This window comes from Topomyia yanbarensis, chromosome 2 (genome assembly GCF_030247195.1).
Source record: "Topomyia yanbarensis strain Yona2022 chromosome 2, ASM3024719v1, whole genome shotgun sequence".
Lineage (NCBI taxonomy): Eukaryota > Metazoa > Arthropoda > Insecta > Diptera > Culicidae > Topomyia > Topomyia yanbarensis.
The window spans coordinates 345,276,941-345,296,250 of record NC_080671.1 but is presented as its reverse complement, the minus strand read 5'-3'; the positions used below and the strand labels follow the sequence as shown (position 1 = coordinate 345,296,250).

General features: G+C 38.2%; 2 protein-coding genes across 2 annotated transcripts; one reads left to right on the top strand and one right to left on the bottom strand.

The window, feature by feature from the left end:
- Nucleotides 1-694: 694 nt before the first annotated feature.
- Nucleotides 695-2,756, bottom strand: LOC131684145 (WD repeat-containing protein 46). Its single transcript, XM_058966729.1, has 2 exons — nt 2,581-2,756; nt 695-2,526 (listed from the first exon to the last, which is right to left on the bottom strand). The coding sequence occupies exons 1-2, from the start codon at nt 2,581-2,583 to the stop codon at nt 742-744; spliced, it is 1,788 nt and encodes a 595-aa protein (XP_058822712.1). The 5' UTR covers nt 2,584-2,756; the 3' UTR covers nt 695-741.
- A 4,181-nt stretch (nt 2,757-6,937) lies between these two features.
- Nucleotides 6,938-12,695, top strand: LOC131684144 (DNA-binding protein K10-like). The gene is made up of 2 exons (XM_058966728.1): nt 6,938-8,168; nt 9,172-12,695. Exons 1-2 carry the CDS (start codon nt 7,155-7,157, stop codon nt 9,367-9,369), a joined length of 1,212 nt encoding a protein of 403 aa, XP_058822711.1. The 5' UTR covers nt 6,938-7,154; the 3' UTR covers nt 9,370-12,695.
- Nucleotides 12,696-19,310: the final 6,615 nt, after the last annotated feature.

The window sequence follows — 19,310 nt, the reverse complement described above, 5'->3', positions numbered from 1 at the left end:
CAACAATCTCATTTGCCTGTTTCTAACTGGACAGTACAATTTTAAGCGGGTCTAGACGAACCTTAGAAATTTCGGTCAAGACCAAATATTGTTTCGTCAATGACTGCCATAATGACAACATTTTGAATTTTTTACCACCAAGAAAGAAGAAAGAAGACCTGTCTGGACAAATTAGATATACAATTGTTCTGATTTGTTTTACAAATTAAACAATTTCACTAGAAAAAGACTGACTAGGCAAAATTATGGTAAAGAACATCAAATTGCATCACGAAAAAACACTATGCAGCTTTTTTATGTGCCATAATGGCGGTCTAAATTGTTCAGTTCGTAATACGTTTAATTACCCTTTTTTGACAATAATCGTTTACGCCAGATTGACAGCAACGCCCAGTTGAAGATGTCGGGCGTTCATTGAATAAACATCCAATGCATTGAACTAACGTAAGATGACTTAATCACACTGGGCAGTTGACGTAAACGATTATTGCCAAAAAGGGCCATTAAACGTATTACGAACTGTTGAAGCAACGCGAATGCCGTACGATCTTCTGGCCGGATCTAGCTTCGTACCACTATTCAAATGGTGTCCTGGAGTGGTACGAAGCCAACGGGGTGACTCGTACCCAAGGACATGAACCCCCCCCCCCCCAGATGTTCAAACGGAAATGTTAATCTAATTTCAATTAAGCTATTGTTGGATGTTTTCATTCTATTTACCAGTATTTCACATACAAAATATTATTTTTTCTTCATCTTCTTCTTATCCTTAAACCTATCAAGAACACTCCTGGATTCAAGCGGGATAAAGTCAGGCGTTTCCACCGAAAGTTCTTCCTTCAGCGTTTGTTTCGCCTCCTTGATGCTCTGGATGAGCTCCTTTCGTTTGACGTCTTTCACTATCTGCTTGTTACGGAAACGCTTAGCTTTTGACATCCGATTCTTCATTCGCGGCTCAAAATCGATCTTGGGTACTTTCATTGTCAATAATTTAGCTTTCGTTTCCAGTCGATCCTTCATCGACGGTACATCCACCTCTCCAATTTGGGTCGGATTAAGGGAAATGAACTCGGACGGGATTTTCTCCAGCAAGCTGTGAACTTCGTCTTCACGACGTTGTGACAAGGATTGGAACGGATTCGCTTCCAACGTATCGAAGTTAGGTTCTCCTGAACCGGGTACGATTATAGAAGTGAAACCAGTGGCTGTGGCGATACCCAAGATATCTTCGTACGGACAGAAACGGACATTGGATATGGTTGTTGGCAAACGTTGTCGTAGATAGGGATGCATATCTCGTTGAACTAGATTAGGCTTTTTGTATATTTCGCATATGTTGCCTAATGAAATCGCCATTAGGCCTTTTTGGGATAGGTCGATGCCAGAAGCAGCAGTCTGCAGTTTGTAGGTTTGTGTAGGACCTTCTAGCTGACGAACGTCCCAAATTTTGATGGTACGATCAAGGCCTGCAGTTGCCATTTGAATCCCACTGGGATCAATAGCAATAGCTGTCAGAGGCATTGAATGGCAGAGCATTTTGGCCAATGGTTGATGTATCGAAGGAGCCCACATGGAAACAACGCCTTTGGAATTTCCAACACAAGTGACGGCATTCCACGGATTTTGACACATCATGCTGATTGGACCCAGCCTAGAATTGTAGGAAGTAACAGTTTTTCCTATCGAAACGTCCATCCATGATAAATAACCATCTTCATTTGCTGAATTCAGCAAAAAGTGATACGGAAGGTATTCCAGTCTTGTCACACGATTCATACCCTTAATACAATGTATCTCGGTACCTTTGCTATCATACACGTGGACCCAATTTTTCTGGGCAACAGCAAACATTGTTTGATTCATTAGCCACGCTACATCATGCACAGATTCCATCACATTCATTTCACATAAAAGCGATTTTCTCACCCAATTGAATGCGGCTACGTGACCCTTTTTCCCACCAAGCAAAAGATAACTTCCATTCTTAGTGTACCGCATACGATATGGCCCAAATTCAAGCTGCAAATTGAAATGCTTTGCTGCTGTCGTAATATCAACATTGTCGACTATTTCTGCCTGGGTAACCTCGGTTGTTGTCTCATCATCATCAACCTCCAAGTACCCTTCATCCTCGTTGAGTAGAACTTCGGCTCGTGCCGCTTGCTCAGCAGCAAATTCGATGTTGATCTCTTTACGTTTTTGTCGTATTTTCTGAAATTTGCTTTTAATACCACCGAGACTAAGTCCGTCCCCGCGGGAGTGCCGCTTCAGTGCCTCCGGGTCAACGGGAATCTCGCGCAACTTTTTATTCTGCTTGCCTCTTTTTGGTCCGAAACGATGTGCAATTTGATCGTTGACCTTTATTGTTTTTACGATAGCCATCGGATCTAACGCATGTTTTGATTCTTGTTTGACTCTTTCCTTTTTGATCAAGCTGGTGCTTCCATCGGAATCACCGATAGCCGGTTTGAATTTACTCTTCCTGTCATCTTCAGCAGCATCGAAGTATCTTTTTTGTTTTTTACTCTACGGATAGGTACTATTTGAAAAATGCAGCTTATAGAGATGTAACACACTCACCATTTGTAAAGGAAAATTGTTCTACTGGATTTGAATTACAGAGAATAATAGGCACACATTTAATAACTTACTCTTCACGTTTGCATATCTTAGGTTTACACTAGCATTTATGTTTCACCTTACCACGCTGTTTTGTTTAGAATTTGAATTCATGAAGGTTCAGGTGACAGTTCACATGGTTGACTATACTAAATGCTCGCAGCATTACTGGTGGCGACTAAAGACACTGGCTTTTTATTGGCATTTTTACGCAGAAAAGAGTAGGGGGCGCTGCAGGTTTTATGACGATGTTTTGAATGGATGTGAGTGACTCGAGTCAAAACTGACTTGTCGAATGTAAATAAATAAAAGGTTTATTCCAGTACACGGAAGTTACTCCGGAGCAAAAAAATACTTGCTCCTTTTTACTACGGTTTGCTATCAGAAGAAGAAAAAAGAGAAGAGTGTACAGGAACGATTTTCTCCGGAGTGTTTCCAGTTTCTCCTAGAACGGGAAGCACAGACTAACAGACATAACACTAGGTTTGTTCCAGTACCATAGGAGAAACTAGAAGTACTCCGGAGAAAATCGTTCCTGTACTCCCGGATAGAATTTTACAATAGCATTTACCCTACAAACAATAATAAAACAATAAATATTGTAGTTTCTACTGTTTCAACATGGTTCGACGCAGCGTTCTCGCAGTAGATTTACAATAACAATTTCATGTAACAATCAATTTCACTATTCAGAAAAAAAACTGATGCAGTAAATTCACATTAAATTTGACTGTTTTCAAGAAAAAAAAGTATGAAGAAAAATAAATTTTTTTGATGTTAAGATACATAACCACCCCCTTTTCTACTGTAAAAATCGATTTTACATTGAAATTTACTGTAGAAACGTTAAAGTTTATCGTTTTTGCGTGGTAGCATAACACTAGAATTTACTATAAATTATTGTAAAATTACTGTACTGTCACAGTGAAAATCATGGTTTTGTTACAGTATAATTCTATTCGGGCTCTCTTCTTCTCTTTTTTCTTCTTCTGGTAGCAAACTGGAGTAACAAGTAGCAAGTATTCTTTAATCCTGTTTACTCCGGAGTGACCGGTAATTTTCCTCAAGCACTAGCTCCACCTTTTATTCACGGTCCCAAACACTCATTTGATGGTGGGTTATCCCTCATGCTTGGGAACAATTTTTCACTAGTGGTCTATCCCAAGATGGAGAGAAAGGTGGGAACATTTGACACTTTTCAGTGTATTAGTTCTATACTTGCAAAATTAAGCATGGCGGCCAGGGCCCTTGAAGTGAACATGAAAAGTGAGAAAAGGCCGAGCTTCACCTCGGATCTACCGATTAGAACACTTAGACACTTTTTACCTCGAAAAAAACCGATAAAATTAACTATGACCGAACCGAAACTTAACTTATGGTAACAGAAAGGCCCGCTACGTCACTTGTTTGTGCTTTTCTTCTTCATATCCTCTTGTTTTTTCGGCTTCATCAATGAAAAATGACAACCGCACTACCACCACAAAATGTGCACACCTGTATCCGTCTTGGGTCTATCCCCCATATGCTTATTCATGTCAGTGGCGCCATAATTTCAAATGCGGCCACAGTCTCAACTACGAATATATTTAAAACGACCGTTAATGCGAGCGAAACATAGTTTTCGAGTCTGTTAATCTGTTTTGGAAGTTCATTCTGTAGCTTCAAACTGGCGCCCAAGTAGGACAATCAACGGGGAACTGAAGCGTTACCAGAAAACTTTTATTTCCCAGATTTTGTTTTAGGAAATTACCGGTAACCATCTGATACTCTTCAGGAACATCTGTTTAAGTAGTGCCAGTGCAATGGCCTAAGAAACGAAGCGCCGCAAAGCCTCCGGGATCTGCCATGTGAGGAGGTCGCCGACCTGCCGTCGGAAGTGGCGGCCTCTTGCGAGCAAATGATCCACTCGCTCGGCTTACCCAAACATAGGGACTATCCCTAGTTTAAGCCAGATGCGATGTGGCGTATTGGCAACGCAAGCAAATGTAAACACAAATGGACACTCCGGATTCATTTCGACGAGATTTGATTCGATTCATTAATAGAGAACCTGATGTTTTACGCATACTCATAATAGGGGCACAGACTAACAGACACAACACTATGAGGGAATTCCCTCAAAAAACATGGATCCGGCAATTTTCCCAGAACACTAGCTCCACCTTTTATTCACAGTCCCAATCACTCACTTGCTGGTGGGTTAACCCTCAGGTTTAAGAGCAATTTTTCACTAGTGGTCTATCCCCCATACGCTTGCTCATATGTCAGTGGCGCCATAATTGCAAATGTGGTCACAGTCCCAACTACAAATATATTCAAAATGATCGTTAAAGCGGGCGAAGCATTGTTTTCGAGTGTTATGTCTGTTAGTCTGTGATAGAAGAACTAAAGCGTTATTTGACAGTCAAAGAAAAATTTGACAGTTGAGAAATTTCCCAGTCGACCGACTAAATCGGGTGGTTCGAGTTCGACCTATTAATTACCCGACTACGTTGGGTTTCGTCGGTAAACAATTCCCGTCAGTATATTAATCGCCAGATTTAATCTGTGTAAATCTTGTTCCAGTTTTAAACTACCAACTAATAGACCGATTTCAACAGATTTCGTCGGTCATATTTAATCGGTTGTCGCGTCGGCAGACGCCCATGTTAAGCTCCATTAAGAGTCGGTGCAACAACCGATTGATTAATTGGTTGCATAGTCGGCCGGTTGCAACGATGCAAGCCGATTTAGTCGGTGGGAAAATCGGGAGGATTTTCTATGAGATAACTTCTACTAACGAGAATCGCATTTTATTTTTCACGCGTTTTTTAGAAGGGCAATAAACATAGTGTCAAAATTAACTTTGAGATGAAATTCTGGACAAACCATTAATCGCCCATTATGAATCACAGCAACAGATGAAAGAGAAAACTTTTCCCTTTCATAAAATGCTAACGTCCATTCTCGGCGAGTTACGGTTTGTCCGGAATTTTGTCTCAAAGTGAATTTTTACAGCATGCTTATTGGCCCTTCTAAAAAAAACGCGAGACTTACACCATACGCCCACGCGTTGGTCAGGATGAGAAAGGCTGTTTTAGACAGAGAGAAAGATAGTTGTCTCGAACGAGAGAAGATCAAACATTTTTCCGCTCGAAGGAAACAGAAACAAAACGATTGACAGCTGGTTCTTTTACTGAAAAAAAACTTCTTCGGACTTTAGGCAAGTGATCTACGAACTGAGAGCCGGCGTTTCTAAAGTGAAATGAACAGTCCTTTTAGCGCTGACGTAAATGTTGCAATCATAATAGATTCACTGCAAGTAAAGACCAACGTTACTAAAACGGATTTCAAAACGGTTTCTAAGGAAAAAAAACCTTCAAAAAAAAAACAATTCGGTTACCGATCTCTTCGCAATCCGTTCTATCCAAACGTCAAAACATACTGGTCAGTTAGCAGTTTTCTCTGAAAATGGTGACTTAACAGATGATTTGCTGTACCTGTCTTATAAGTTTTTGACGAGGTTCGGTGATGTTGGTACATTTGTGTCGAACAATCATTTAGTAGTTGATTGAAGTATCGACCTTACGTTTTTTACTATAACTACCGTTTTACACCATCGATTTCGTCCCGGTTTTTTCAATTGCGATTATTTTCACTATTTACAGCTGATAGCAGCTTGATAATTATAAAAAATACGAAAAAAAAACAGTTTCGCCCCTAAACTGGTAGCAAAAAAATATCGCCCTTTTAGTTTACATGGAGTGTGGAGAGCGAAACTTTAAATAAACAAGCAAAAATATAGTTCCACCCGTTGTATTTTTTGCTATAGTTTAAGAAAGCAATATCATACAATCCAAAGTTTTAGGTCAATTTGTTGCGTTTCGAAGCCTTCATTCACATGTATCCAGCTTTTTACGTGCCATAATAGCAGTCTAATGTGTTCAGTTCGTAATACGTTTAATTGCCCATTGGACTAACGTAGGATATGACTTAATCTCACTGGGCGGTTGACGTAAACGATTATTGTCAAAAAAGGGCCAGTAAACGTATTACGAACTGATCAACTTAGACCGCCATTAGGGCACGTAAAAATCTGGATAGAAAATGCCTAATGTTTACATTTGTAAGTACCGCTTTTTTCACAAAAAAGCGTTGATATTATCGTTGTCATTTGAATGGTACCAATAATGATAAGTAGTTGGCGCGTCGAGCGGATAAGATCCGTCTCATATGTTGTGACACGACAATAGGATGGCGCAGCAATCGCAATATTGATGTTATGAGAAAAGCAATTCGATACCTAGTCGCCTTTTGACATTTTAGTACAAGAAGCCAAAGCAAAAATTAAGAAGAAAAGTCAACGTGATAATGTGAAAAAGCTCCAGTTTTTTACGCACTTGGCATCATATCGGAAAATAAAACAGTTTTTTGTAATAATTTAAGTGGAAAACGAAGCTGAAAAGATTTATCTCGTGAAAAAAGTGCTTGTGCTGCAGAAAACATTAAAATTTACTTGAAAAACTAACAGTTGAACCAGAGGAAGCCTGCACAAAATGGTCGCTACCAAACCTATACAGAAACGTCGAGGAGGTTTCAGTGGTATGCCCGGTAGGCCACGCTTTAAGCCTAAAAATTCCCGGAATCTATTCAACGCCAACCAGTTAGGTGACAATCCAGGTTTCGTGGACTTCAACGATGACATTCAAATTCCTGCGGCGCCTGCTACCTCGACCGTGGAAACCTCGACGAATTCAGCGCCTGCTACAAACAGCAATACAGCAGTTGCGACTACAGCAGGATCACAAGAAGCAAAAGGTTTTAACAATCGGAAGGGAAACCTTAATTTAAAGCGGCCGAATGCACGAAACGGTTACCAGTCGCGACGGATGTTTCCGGCAATGAACGCACCCTGGGGCCCTCCCATTCCTCCTATGCCCCCCATGTACCCGATGGGTGGTGGTCGTCGTAACGGACCATTTCCACCGATCCCACCACCGCATTTTCGTGTTCCCCCGATGGGGATGCGTGGAATGCGTGGAGGTCCAATAATGCCACCACCTCCTCCGAACGGTCGCTTCAACATGCACCCTATGGGACCCGGTCCGATGGCAATGATGCCACGGCCAATGCCACCGATACCGCCAATGCGAGGTCCAATGATGAATCCAATGGGTCGTGGAATTCCTCCGGCGCTTAGAAATCGCCCCGATGGCCCCCAACCGATGCGGCGTACCCCGAACGGTAAGCTACCGCCCGGAGGTCGACCCGGTAAGCCCGGCCGGGGTGCTATTCGACCGAGCACTATTGCCAACGGGAAGGGAACTAAGCCTATAAACAGAAAACCTCGTGTAAAGGGAACGGGCAAACCTAGAGAGGAATATCCGCTGGATAAACCGTGGGTAACGCAGGAAATTAGGGATGAGCACGAGAAGAAGGTTGAGCTGGCCGAACGACTGAAGGGTCACAAGGATGATGCTTTGTTTGGGCAGTTCAAGGAGCAGCGGGACAAGTTTGTCACAATGTATGATGCTGCAAGGCTGGAGTTTATCGGAAAGCATCCTGAACAGGTAACGTAGTCAATTCTAGGGTGCTGAACTACTGATCGTTTCGGTGAGTGGGACTAGAAGCACAGCATTGAAAATTGCGGAATCGATGCTAATGCAGACGACGTTTGTCGGGTGTGGGTGTTCTGAGAATCGTGTCCACTTTTGTATTTTCGTCGTTACATCCGAGGGGAAGGTTTTGCATTTGAATGTTTTGATTGTTGCATGACTGAAGGATAAGTGGCGGGGAAGCTGATTATAAGCAGTTTGAATATCTGTGAATGAGACGGCTTTTGGTAATTATGTGCGCTGATTCAGGCCATGTCAGCGAAGGTTGACCAGATGTTTCATGTTCAGGAATGTTTAGCTACGGTTAGGGTGTCAGTTTGTTGGTCGTCTCAAGCCAGTCGTCGTATCGAGTCCCAAACAGGAATGATTTACATGTGTCAATAGTATTGTAATTGTCACGTACGCCAAGAATTTTTCATCTACTAGAAGATTAGGGTGATGAGGTGAATGATGACAGGGTCGTTCGCAACAATGACTTCATTTAGTTTAGCTATCTTCATATGGTTAGGTCCGCTCTATAAAAGATTTGTTTGAGTGCGCGTTTACTAGGTATAGATATTTACTAAACCTGCAGATGATTGTCCTCCATCCATTTTTGCTTTTCAATAGGCATTTGAGGCTTGCGTTTATCAGGGTTGGTTTGAAATATCAAACAAATGGTACCATTGGTTGCTTCAAAGCTCTATTTTAAAATTTATTCTTGTTGATCAATTACTCTTGTTTTCTCTAATGATAGAATCTTACTGCGCCCGGATTGAAAATATTATTTGTGCTTTATTTGGATACTTTTCTGCAGTTCTCAATATATTAATTATTGTAGATTGAATTCAAATCATTTCACTTATTCATTTTCCTGTACGTTATCAACAAATAAAAACATTTGCTTTTATCTTGCAACAAAAATACCCTCCGTAACTCGCTACAATCTTGCCAATCTTCGTTCTAACTATTTTTACAGGACGTTGATAAAATTCTGGCCGGCAAAAATGCCAAAATCGAAAGTAAAAATTCAAAAGATGCAGTTTCTACTGATTCTCCTGCTGCTACTACAGCTAGTACTACTGCCGGTGCTGCTGCTGCTGATGCTACAACTACGACTACCACTACAACCGCTACTGCTAGCGATGCCGGGAAATCTGCGGCTTCCTCCGCCTAAGCTGAATTACTAACTTAGAATCTTACTTGCCCGTGGCTACCTACATTGCATTGCGCTCTCACAAATGAATCCGTTCGAACAGACCACGGTAAGGGCGGAGGAAGTACGATAAATTCATCATTATTATTCCGAACGGAAGCAAATTCAAAATTTGCTATAGTATAACCAGAGATTTTATTAAAGTTTTGGAACCAATTTAGCGATTAGCACTGAACTAGAGCGCAAAAACTTTACTATTTTAAAGCATGATCGTATCGAACATGAAACGGATTCAGTAAATATTACAGACAACTTACTTGCAAAGGTGCAAATTTTAGCATTGAATAATTTCGAACAAACATTGTTTTGCGCGGCATTGCTCTTATTGTACCATTTTAATCGATAGTGATGAAGGAGTGAAGCAATTTTTAAACAAAAGAAAAGCCGTTTGCTGTAGTAAAAAAAAATCTGCTTTAAAAACTGCCATACCAAGTCTAATCGTTCAAAATTAAAACGCAGCTTTCAATATTTTTAATCTAAATTAGTTTTGCAAGGTCATAAACCACGTTCTTCACTCCGCATGTAGGTTTTTTTGGTTCAAATTAATATCAAAAGATTAATGAATACAATATATTAGCAATGTAGTGGTACAATTTTTAAATGTAGTTCCCTCTGACGAGAAACAATTGCGTCAAACTGTCGTTCTATTGATTGTAGCAACACGAAAATTAAAACAGTAGCTTCAATGGCTCATCTAACTAGACTTGTAATAAAGGACATAGTTCTTTCTGTGAATTAATTTGTGCTGAATTTTACACGAAATAAATAGACAAAAGCAATGCGTTGGTTTTATTACTTTCCAGTCGTGCATGTGATTAGTTTGTTCAGCCAACGTAACTTCTATCCTAATATCCTTAACCTCACTAAACAGGTTGTGTACTTTTCAGTCGAATTTTAAAGAGACGACTCAAGCATTTGTTAGCTACACATAAACCCCGATCGCAAAGAACTGAATGGCATAACCTTCAGTCAATCAATACCCATTTTCTTACTATTAACTAAGAAAGTTTACTTTAAGAAACCAGAAATGTTTAATTACACATTCTTTATAAATGTCGCATCTAGACCTTTAAAGGCCAATTATATTCGTGACCGTAGTATAACTATTGCCGTCAATAATTACAACAAAGATGTTATTTCCGTTTCGTACTGTGTACCGAATAAGTCAGTTAATTGTAATTACTAAAAGTCGATAATTCAGCACAAAAACACTGGAAAAGAATCTTCTAAATGTTCCTATCCGATCCCTACCGTTCTCTGACTGCTTACTGGAAAAATACTATTATCTGATTATGCTTTTTCTTGTTCCAGTAAGCAGATCAAGAAATCATTTGTGTCGTTTGCTAAGAGAAAGAACAAAGCGTAGTCGTAGTCATCAGTAAAAACTAACTTTATGCATCGAGCGTGTTGATTTACTTGTTGGTCCGGGAGAAATTCTCGGCCGAGTGCAATGGCAGAACAATATCTATCACTAACGAATACACTGAATGTATAGATTACTGAACGAGAGCATATACAGGGTGTTTGGTTCATGGTTAAGAATCTCTCGGGGGGTGATAGACTGTCATATTTGGAGAAAAAAATTGTTCTAAACATACCCTCAAATCTCAACCGTTACAGAGTTATTGAACTTTTTGTGTAAAAAACTTATTTGTCTTAAAATACCTCTAACTTTAAAAGTATACTTTGTATTTCAAATGTTTTAGTTCCATTCGAAAGGTGAGAAAATTTCCCATTGAATATTGTTCTCATATCTTTTAGTTAATTAGTTTTAATTACCTTTTAGCTGTAAAGTAGTTAAAAGTTAGTGTTTTTGAGGAGGTTTTTGCTAATTTTCTCGAAATAATGAAGTATGATTGTAGCAATATCCATTATCCAAAAGTTGGGTTTTAGGACGATTCATAATTTGTTCTTGGACGTCATATTCCTATCACTTCACATTTCTTTGTAGTTTCATTACTATACTTTTCCTGTAACCGACTTGCAAGTGCTTAAAAGATTCTAATCTAAAAAATATGCTTTATATCGTTATTTACAAGATTTCATTGGAAAGCTGAGAAAATGTCCTATCAGTGTATGTACAAATATCTTTTAGTTAAGTCTACTAAATGATTTTTTACTAACGAAATATCTAAAAATTTGTGTTTTTTGGAGAGTTTTTTAATTATTCTAATTATTAATCAACAAAATTTATCGTTACTCTTGTTCGTTTGATGCCCCTTAATGTTCTCTATAACTTTTTATTTGAAACTTTGTCTATATCTCTTTTCATTTGACTGCTATTTAATAGTTAACACAGCATGACCTCGCCGCAAATGTAGTTGGTTCGAAATCGTTATGTTTGCATATGAAACGATGTGATAAAAAGGATTTTGCGTCGAAACCAAATGAGATAATTGGATGGCGTCAAAGAAAGAACTGTAGAACTTGCTGAGATGCATTATTTTCATGATAATAATGGTGATGTTTATTACTTACAATTTTAAGAAAATTAACGAAAATGCTAATAATAGCACTAACTTTAAACTAATTTAATTCAAAAAGAATACTAAATTCACTTAACTGAAAGGTATTAATACAATTTTCTCTGTAAAATTTTCCTGGCTTTCGAATGAAAAGAAAAATAATACAAAAAGTGCCATACTTTTTCAATTAGAGCTGGTATTAGTGAAAATGAGATAAAAATATCCAAGTTAAATAACCCAAACTCATGAAAATAAGAAAAGGTAAGTGCATAATGTCAAAGAACGAATTATGCAGCTCTTCAAGACTAACAATCTGGATTATTAAAATGATGAGGTTAACTATTAGAATTTTTAAGAAATGTACGAAAAATCGATTAAAAATGTTTAATTTTCAATAAATTACTTTGAAAAGGCTACTTAAACTCATTAGCTGAAACATGTGATGGCATCACTCAATGCGAAATTTTCTCACCTTCCCAGTGGATCTAAAATATTTGAAATACAAAGTATACTTTTTGAGTTAGAGGTATTTTAAGACAAATAAGCTTTTAACACAAAAAGTTCAATAACTTTGTAACGGTTGAGATTTAAGGGTATGTGTAGAACAATTTTTTCTCCAAATATGACAGTCTATCACCACCCGAGAGATTCTTAATCATGAACCAAACACCCTGTATAAACAATGGAACCTTTTGAACAGACTTCCGACTTTTATCACACACACAGATACATACAAACATACACTATAATACAGAGTACACAATGGACAACACTTCAAGGACGGAGGTATATCTTAATCGTATAAATAAATTATGAAACAAACGTAAACATCTTTTGAATGGTGAAGAAGTTGAGAAATTCTAAATTTATATGTCAACGAAAGTAGTCATAACTATTTAAAGCTAGTTTTTCCATGTATTTACTGGTCTAACCGTTCCGACTCGTTCCATCGCATTATTACCCGTTAGTTAGACTCGTGTTTACTCGGGGCACACAATGTGAAATTAATGAACCTATATTTTTTTCCCCGTTAGGTACATATTCTACTGCGGCCAGTGTTTTGATATATTGTTGCAGGTCCCATTTTTCGTATGTCACAACTATAGACATGGTCTCATAAGGTATTATAGAACGTATAAAGTATATTGCCTGACTGGTGCGGTCGTCCATACATCTACGGATAGTATTACCACCTTATCGAAGAGTTGGCTCTTTTTATGGAAAAGTGCTATACAGTTACACAATAAATGTTCGGAGTTCTCCCCATCTAGGTTGCAGAACCTACAGGTATCATCGTCTATTTAGCCTAGCTGCAGGTAATATTTACTCCGGCAATGCCCTAGTACTAAAACGCTGAAGATGCTTAAATCCTTTTTAGATAAACTAAGCAGTCGTTCAGCTACTATTTTATTTGTTTAGATATATCTTTTAGGAGAGTAGGCCATTTGGCATACTGGACGTCTAGCATAACCTAGATTTGGCATAATTTTGAGAAACGACCATCCTGCAGGTCATTTGGCATAACGGACATTTGGCATAATTTTTCTAAGTGTTCTCATTCAAGACCATTTGGCATTAGACTGCCCAGAAAAATAATGAGTTTTTGGAAACTCAATCGGCTCACCCCTGAGCCGATTCCTAGTCCCTGTGGAATACTTGCTCCAAATTTGAAGCAAATCGGACAAGTCTAGTTACCGGACCAACGTGCCTGAAGTTTGTATGAGATTTTTCGACAACCTACATGGAGAAAACCCACTAGTGCGCATTTTTGAGATAGTTAATTATTCAGGACTTTTTCTTACGATTACAATAAATACAATAAATTACAATTACAATAAAAATCTGAACTTCAATATTCGAACACCATTTCTAATGTAAAATTGCGTGCTGATTCCGAAATGAGATCCAAAAAATTTACAGTAGAACAGTTTTCGAGTTACAGTGAAAAAAATAATTTTACCTTTAAAATTAAAAGTACGTTCAGTAAAATCCTAATATCTTCGGTTGTAGTGCGTCGATATCAAATATCATTATGTTGAATTAAAGGTAATTGAATGCATTTTCGATCGTTAGAAAATTTTGTTTTAAAGCGACTACTGATTCTGACGTCATTTACGAATCTATTGAACTTTTTCTTAATTTTTCGTCATTTTTTAAAGAAAAATGAGAGTGTGATCAATATTTTCGGCAAGATAAAGCAATCTTAAGAATTATAAAAATTAAACCAGTAATAACCAATAAAAATAAGCACTTGTTAGTTTAAATCCGATGAAAATCGCAAAAGTCATTAAATTTTTTGTAAAATGCCAATTTTTGTGCTTCTCTGGGTCAACTTATTGAACCGTCTCGATTCCAATTTTTTCTAGGGCTTGTTTAATAATAAAGGGACTTTCTTTCAGAATTCTGTTAAACAGGTAAATGGAAGAATTTTGAAAGAATTTAATGTGGGGTAATATTCGAACTCGTTTATCCAAATGATTAAAGACTTCTGATTCAGTCTACTTTCTACTTCTGCCGCAGTCAGACGTACAATCGAGCCAAGTGCACAACAAGCCTATCGATCTAGTGTGCATTGTCTCGAGAACAAAGGAAATATCGGATTATTCTTGTCATCATGAGTAAAGTTGACGAAAAAGCTCTACTCCGACCCAACGCAGCGGTCGTTGACTTTAAATTTTGTTTAAAACGACTGAGTTTTAGTGAAGTGGAATACCTTCTGAAGGTAAAAATGCAACTTAGGCTTGCGGAAGTCTTGTACCTTCAGTATCATCATCCTCGCAATGTAGTGTTAATATCATTCAACACGTTAGCACAAGCCGAGCGTTTCGTTTTGAAGAACAACTTAAAACACGTGGTTGAAAGTGACAACGTTGGAATTAAGATTCCCGTATACATTGAGAATGATTATATAGATGTAAGGTTATATGACCTATCACCTCGTACCCCTCCTGAGCCAATCGCAAAATGCATGTCGCAATACGGAGGAGTAGAATCCGTTACACCTGATACTTAGAGAAACTTCTTCCCGGGTACTCCTAACGGCGTTTTTGTAGTGAGGATGCGGGTTGAAAGGCCTATACCCTCCTACTTGGCAATAAAACTCAATACTCACGGAACTACAATTATGCAAACTACGCTATGCACCCATGAGGGGCAAACTCCTACGTGCAAGTATTGTAATCAGACAGCTCATCGTGGACAACCTTGCGCGGAAGATGCAGAGGAAAATGCATCTCAACCGATTGCCAACTCATCTACGGTAAACCAACCTAAAACAGAGTTTTCAATACTAATGCCTGAACCACAAACGGTTGCCAAATTTGTGGCAGCTGTTCAGACCATAATGACAACCGTAAAAGAATCATCCAGCACCCCAAAAGCAACTGTAAGCAACTTCGGCAACGAATGCAGTAACAATGACGACGGATTTACACTGATCAACAATAAGTGCAAGAAGCAAGGGAGAACATCTGATCCCGGACACCAAGCCAGCTTCGACCGGGACGTGAAAAACAAGAGAGAATTAAATGACCCCCCTGACGCTGTTTGTCAACAGACCTCGCGAAAAAAGGTCTCCGCTCGCAATAAAAAGTTGCGCGCACGAGATCCAATTGATTAATTCTTGTTTGTATTTTTATTTTTACATGTATTGTAAACGTATAAAAGATCCACGGCTCCGTTAAGCTACCGCTATGAGCCGTTTCAAATAAACGAATTAAAAAAAAAGACTTCTGATAACAATAATTTCAGGCTCAATGAAATTATAAGTCATCGAATGATTGGTATGCAATACTGCGTGTAATATTTACAAGTGTATTACATAAAATAACACTCTTATGATACAAAATTCGTTGTAAACTAAACCCGCACACGTTATAATCCGCGTTCGTATTTTGAAACGCTAGCTGCTCAATTGGGTTTTGTACAATGTTAACCATTATGTATCCGACGCAGTACCCGGGTACCTTTTTAGGTTTCAATTAATGAAATTCCTATGTTTATCCATAGCTGGAAATTGAAACTTTGTGACATCTTAGAACTTCACTAAGTCAAGCTTTTGGGTTAATAATATTGTTGATATAGTAAGGGGGGAGTTAGGAGGGGCACCTGATTTTTTTTTTACTACGTAACAGGCCGACATGGGTACCACAAAACTGAAATGCCAATAACTAAGGTAATTTCCAACCGATTTTGATGCTTTTGGGTATTTTGGATTCAGGAACTCATCCACTTTTGGACTTGGTAAAAATGAATCGGGTTACTTCATTCGGTTCCTGAGAATCCGGATTTCCGGAAGCAGCTTCCAGTACTGGGATACTATTTGTGAACTTCAATGGAATACTAGCAATATGGGTATCAAAATTTTTGGAATTGCATCAGTAGGCAGTAGCCTGTGATTTTGAAACCATTTGGTGATTTGACCCCGGAACGGACATTTCGGAGCAGGTTCCCGTGGGGCCGTGAGTGGCCATTCCATTCCAAATCCATTTTTATAATTGCTATAGGGTCCCGCAATAATAAATAACAGACTTCCGAGACAATTTGAAGAGTTTTGATACTCATTGCTAGGACATTATTAAAATTTACAAATCATACCCTAGTACTGAAACATTACCCCGGAAAATCCGGATTACCAAGCACCAGATCCATTAATCCAGTTCAATTTTACAAATCAAAAAGTGGACGAGTTCCTGAATCCAAAAAATCTAAAAGTGTCCAAAACGGATAAAAGAAGCCATAGTTATGAGCATTTCAATTTGTGGGTACCCGGGTACCCACGTTGGACGGTTAAAGGTGTTTTTTTGGTGGACACATAAGAGTTAATACAAACTATACGAATCCTTAGAAATATGTGATACTACATGCGTCAAGTATTATAACATTAATAATTTGTAAAAGTTTTAATTTGTGTTCCTTCCTAGAACATCTAGCAGTTCGTGTTTTGAAACTATGTAGGACATCTAACAAGACTTATAGGTTTAAAATCTCAAAATCTGAACTTAACAATGATTTGAACAACGTAGAATATTTTATAATTGCACTTTGATGTTTTACGCAATATATTGTAGTATGTTGAAGTTTTGTGGCCCAGTACAGTAAAATCGGTACATCTTAGAAGCCAATATGAATCCAATATAATTTCAAATTATAAACTTCTAGACGTTTTAATAACGTAAAATAAATTGTTATTAGAACAAAACGTGACGAAATTGGTGGATAAGTCATCATTCGTGAGGCTAGTACCCGAATTTAGCATTTTGCGCAGTCATAAGTTTCCGATTTGTGTATCAAGGCATTGTGGCGCGTGCAGTTTACAATGTGTTTTGTACACATACGATTCTGTACATGTAAATATTATGCGTAGTTTTTAATGACGAATTTTTGATGACATTACTTCACTGAGGCTGAAATTATTGTTATCAGTAGTCCTTAATCATTTGGATAAACGAGTTCGAATATTACCCCACCTTGAATTCTTTCAAAATTCTTCCATTTACTTGTTTAACAGAATTCTGACAGAGAGTCCCTCATATATTATTAAACAAGCCCTAGAAAAAATTGGAATCGAGACAGTTCAATAAGTTAACTCAGAGAAACACAAAAAATGGCATTTTACTAAAAATTGAATAACTTTCGCAATTTTCGTCGGATTTAAACTAACAAGTGCTTATTTTCATTGTTATATAATATATTATATAAATATATATAAATATAATTTTTGGGATTGCTTTATCTTGCCGAAAATATTGACCACACGCTAATTTTTGTTCAAAAATCGACGAAAAATTAAGAAAAAGTTCAATAGATTCGTAAATAACGTCAGAACCAGTAGTCGCTTTAAAACAAAATATTCTAACGATTGAAAGTGCATTCAATTTCCTTTAATTTAACATAATAATATTTCATATCGATGCACTACAACCGAAGATGTATGGGTTTGACTAAAAGCGCTTTTAATTTTAAAGGTAAAATTAATTTTTTCACTGTAACTCGAAAACTGTTCTACTGTAAATTCTTTGGACCTCATTTTCGGATTCAGCACACGATTTTACATTGAAAATGACCGCTGGCTTATTTAGTTCAGAAATACTGTAAACTAGTGTTATTTAACTCGACCAAGCGCGCACCGGCTCTCAGAAATGATAAACAGCCCCTTCGGGTCGGAGTGGTCTATCCGAATCGAACCAGGCGGACAATCGGTTCGAGCAAATTTTGAGGGGAATAGTGGATAAATAATTCTTATGTCCTTTATGGGCAGATATTCTTTTTGTGAAATCCTAAAATGCTTTCATTCGTCTAGCCACTCAGGATAATAGTAATAGAAAAAAATTGAGGGTTTGCCTGGTCCATAATGAAATGCATACGTATATTGACTAGAACAGGGATAATCGAATTCTAATTTAAGATAGAGATGAAAGAGCACAGTTGTAGGAAATATTTGGGAGTAAGGACTAATACTGCTAGTAAGTTTACCGTATCAATTAGTAGTCGATTGATCCGCTTCGGACCTAGGAGACAAAAAGGAGATTAGAAAGAGAGATAGAAGCGGATTGAAGGCGAACTTTGCCAACATTACATAGACTCCAAGGCGATGGCAGGATGATTTTCCATAGGATTACACAGCCTAGATGACACGACGTTACACGCTCTAAACTTGTGCCAAATAGTATGTATGTATGTATGATTGTAAGCCCGTATGCATGCCTGTATGCATGGATGTGTATAGGAGCAATGTATCCCTGAGCAACATGGAAAGACAGTCTCTGAGCCGCCAGAACGCTCAATGGAAGCCGGGTGCGCGGTCATAGGTGTGACCATAAAGCACTGCACACACTGTCAAGTGCAACGGTGAGACGGTAGGTGTACACTTAATGCACATAGGTTGCAGAAATAGGTTGTTGAGACAGCCCGATTGCACACTGATAAATAACAATAATAAAATGTATAGTTGGTGGGAATCGAGTACCGATACACAACCATGCACTGCTAGACTCCATGCAAAACTGACTCAAACATCACTACATATATACTGTTCAAGTATGGCGTTTTGGTTATTATTATGATCACCAGTGAGCATTAGCTTTCTATGCAGTGTTTCAATTATTACAATTATCCCTACTATCCTTCTTTATATCATAAGTTGGTCTTTCGAATTATATACCGTTCAATCCAGACGATAGTTAATTTTGTCATTACTGGTTATCGCCAACGATAATTAATAAAAAAATTTACATATATTGAAACCTCGGTCGTTACACTGCTCTAGCATTTTGGCAGCGTAATGTGGCTTTGCCGCATAACCGGGACCAAGGTCAAAAGCGGTGGCCCTTCGCAAGAAAACCTTTAATCCACTCGTTTGCCCGGACTACTGGGCTCTGAATTAGTTAAAGTCCGACGACGCGACAACGATATCGGACAGGACGCGACTTGAAACAT

Coding starts and splice junctions, on each gene's coding strand:
- LOC131684144 (XM_058966728.1), top strand. CDS start 7,155: ATGGTCGCTACCAAACCTATACAGAAACGTCGAGGAGGTTTCAGTGGT. Junction 8,169..9,171: donor TCGGAAAGCATCCTGAACAG/GTAACGTAGTCA, acceptor CTATTTTTACAG/GACGTTGATAAAATTCTGGC.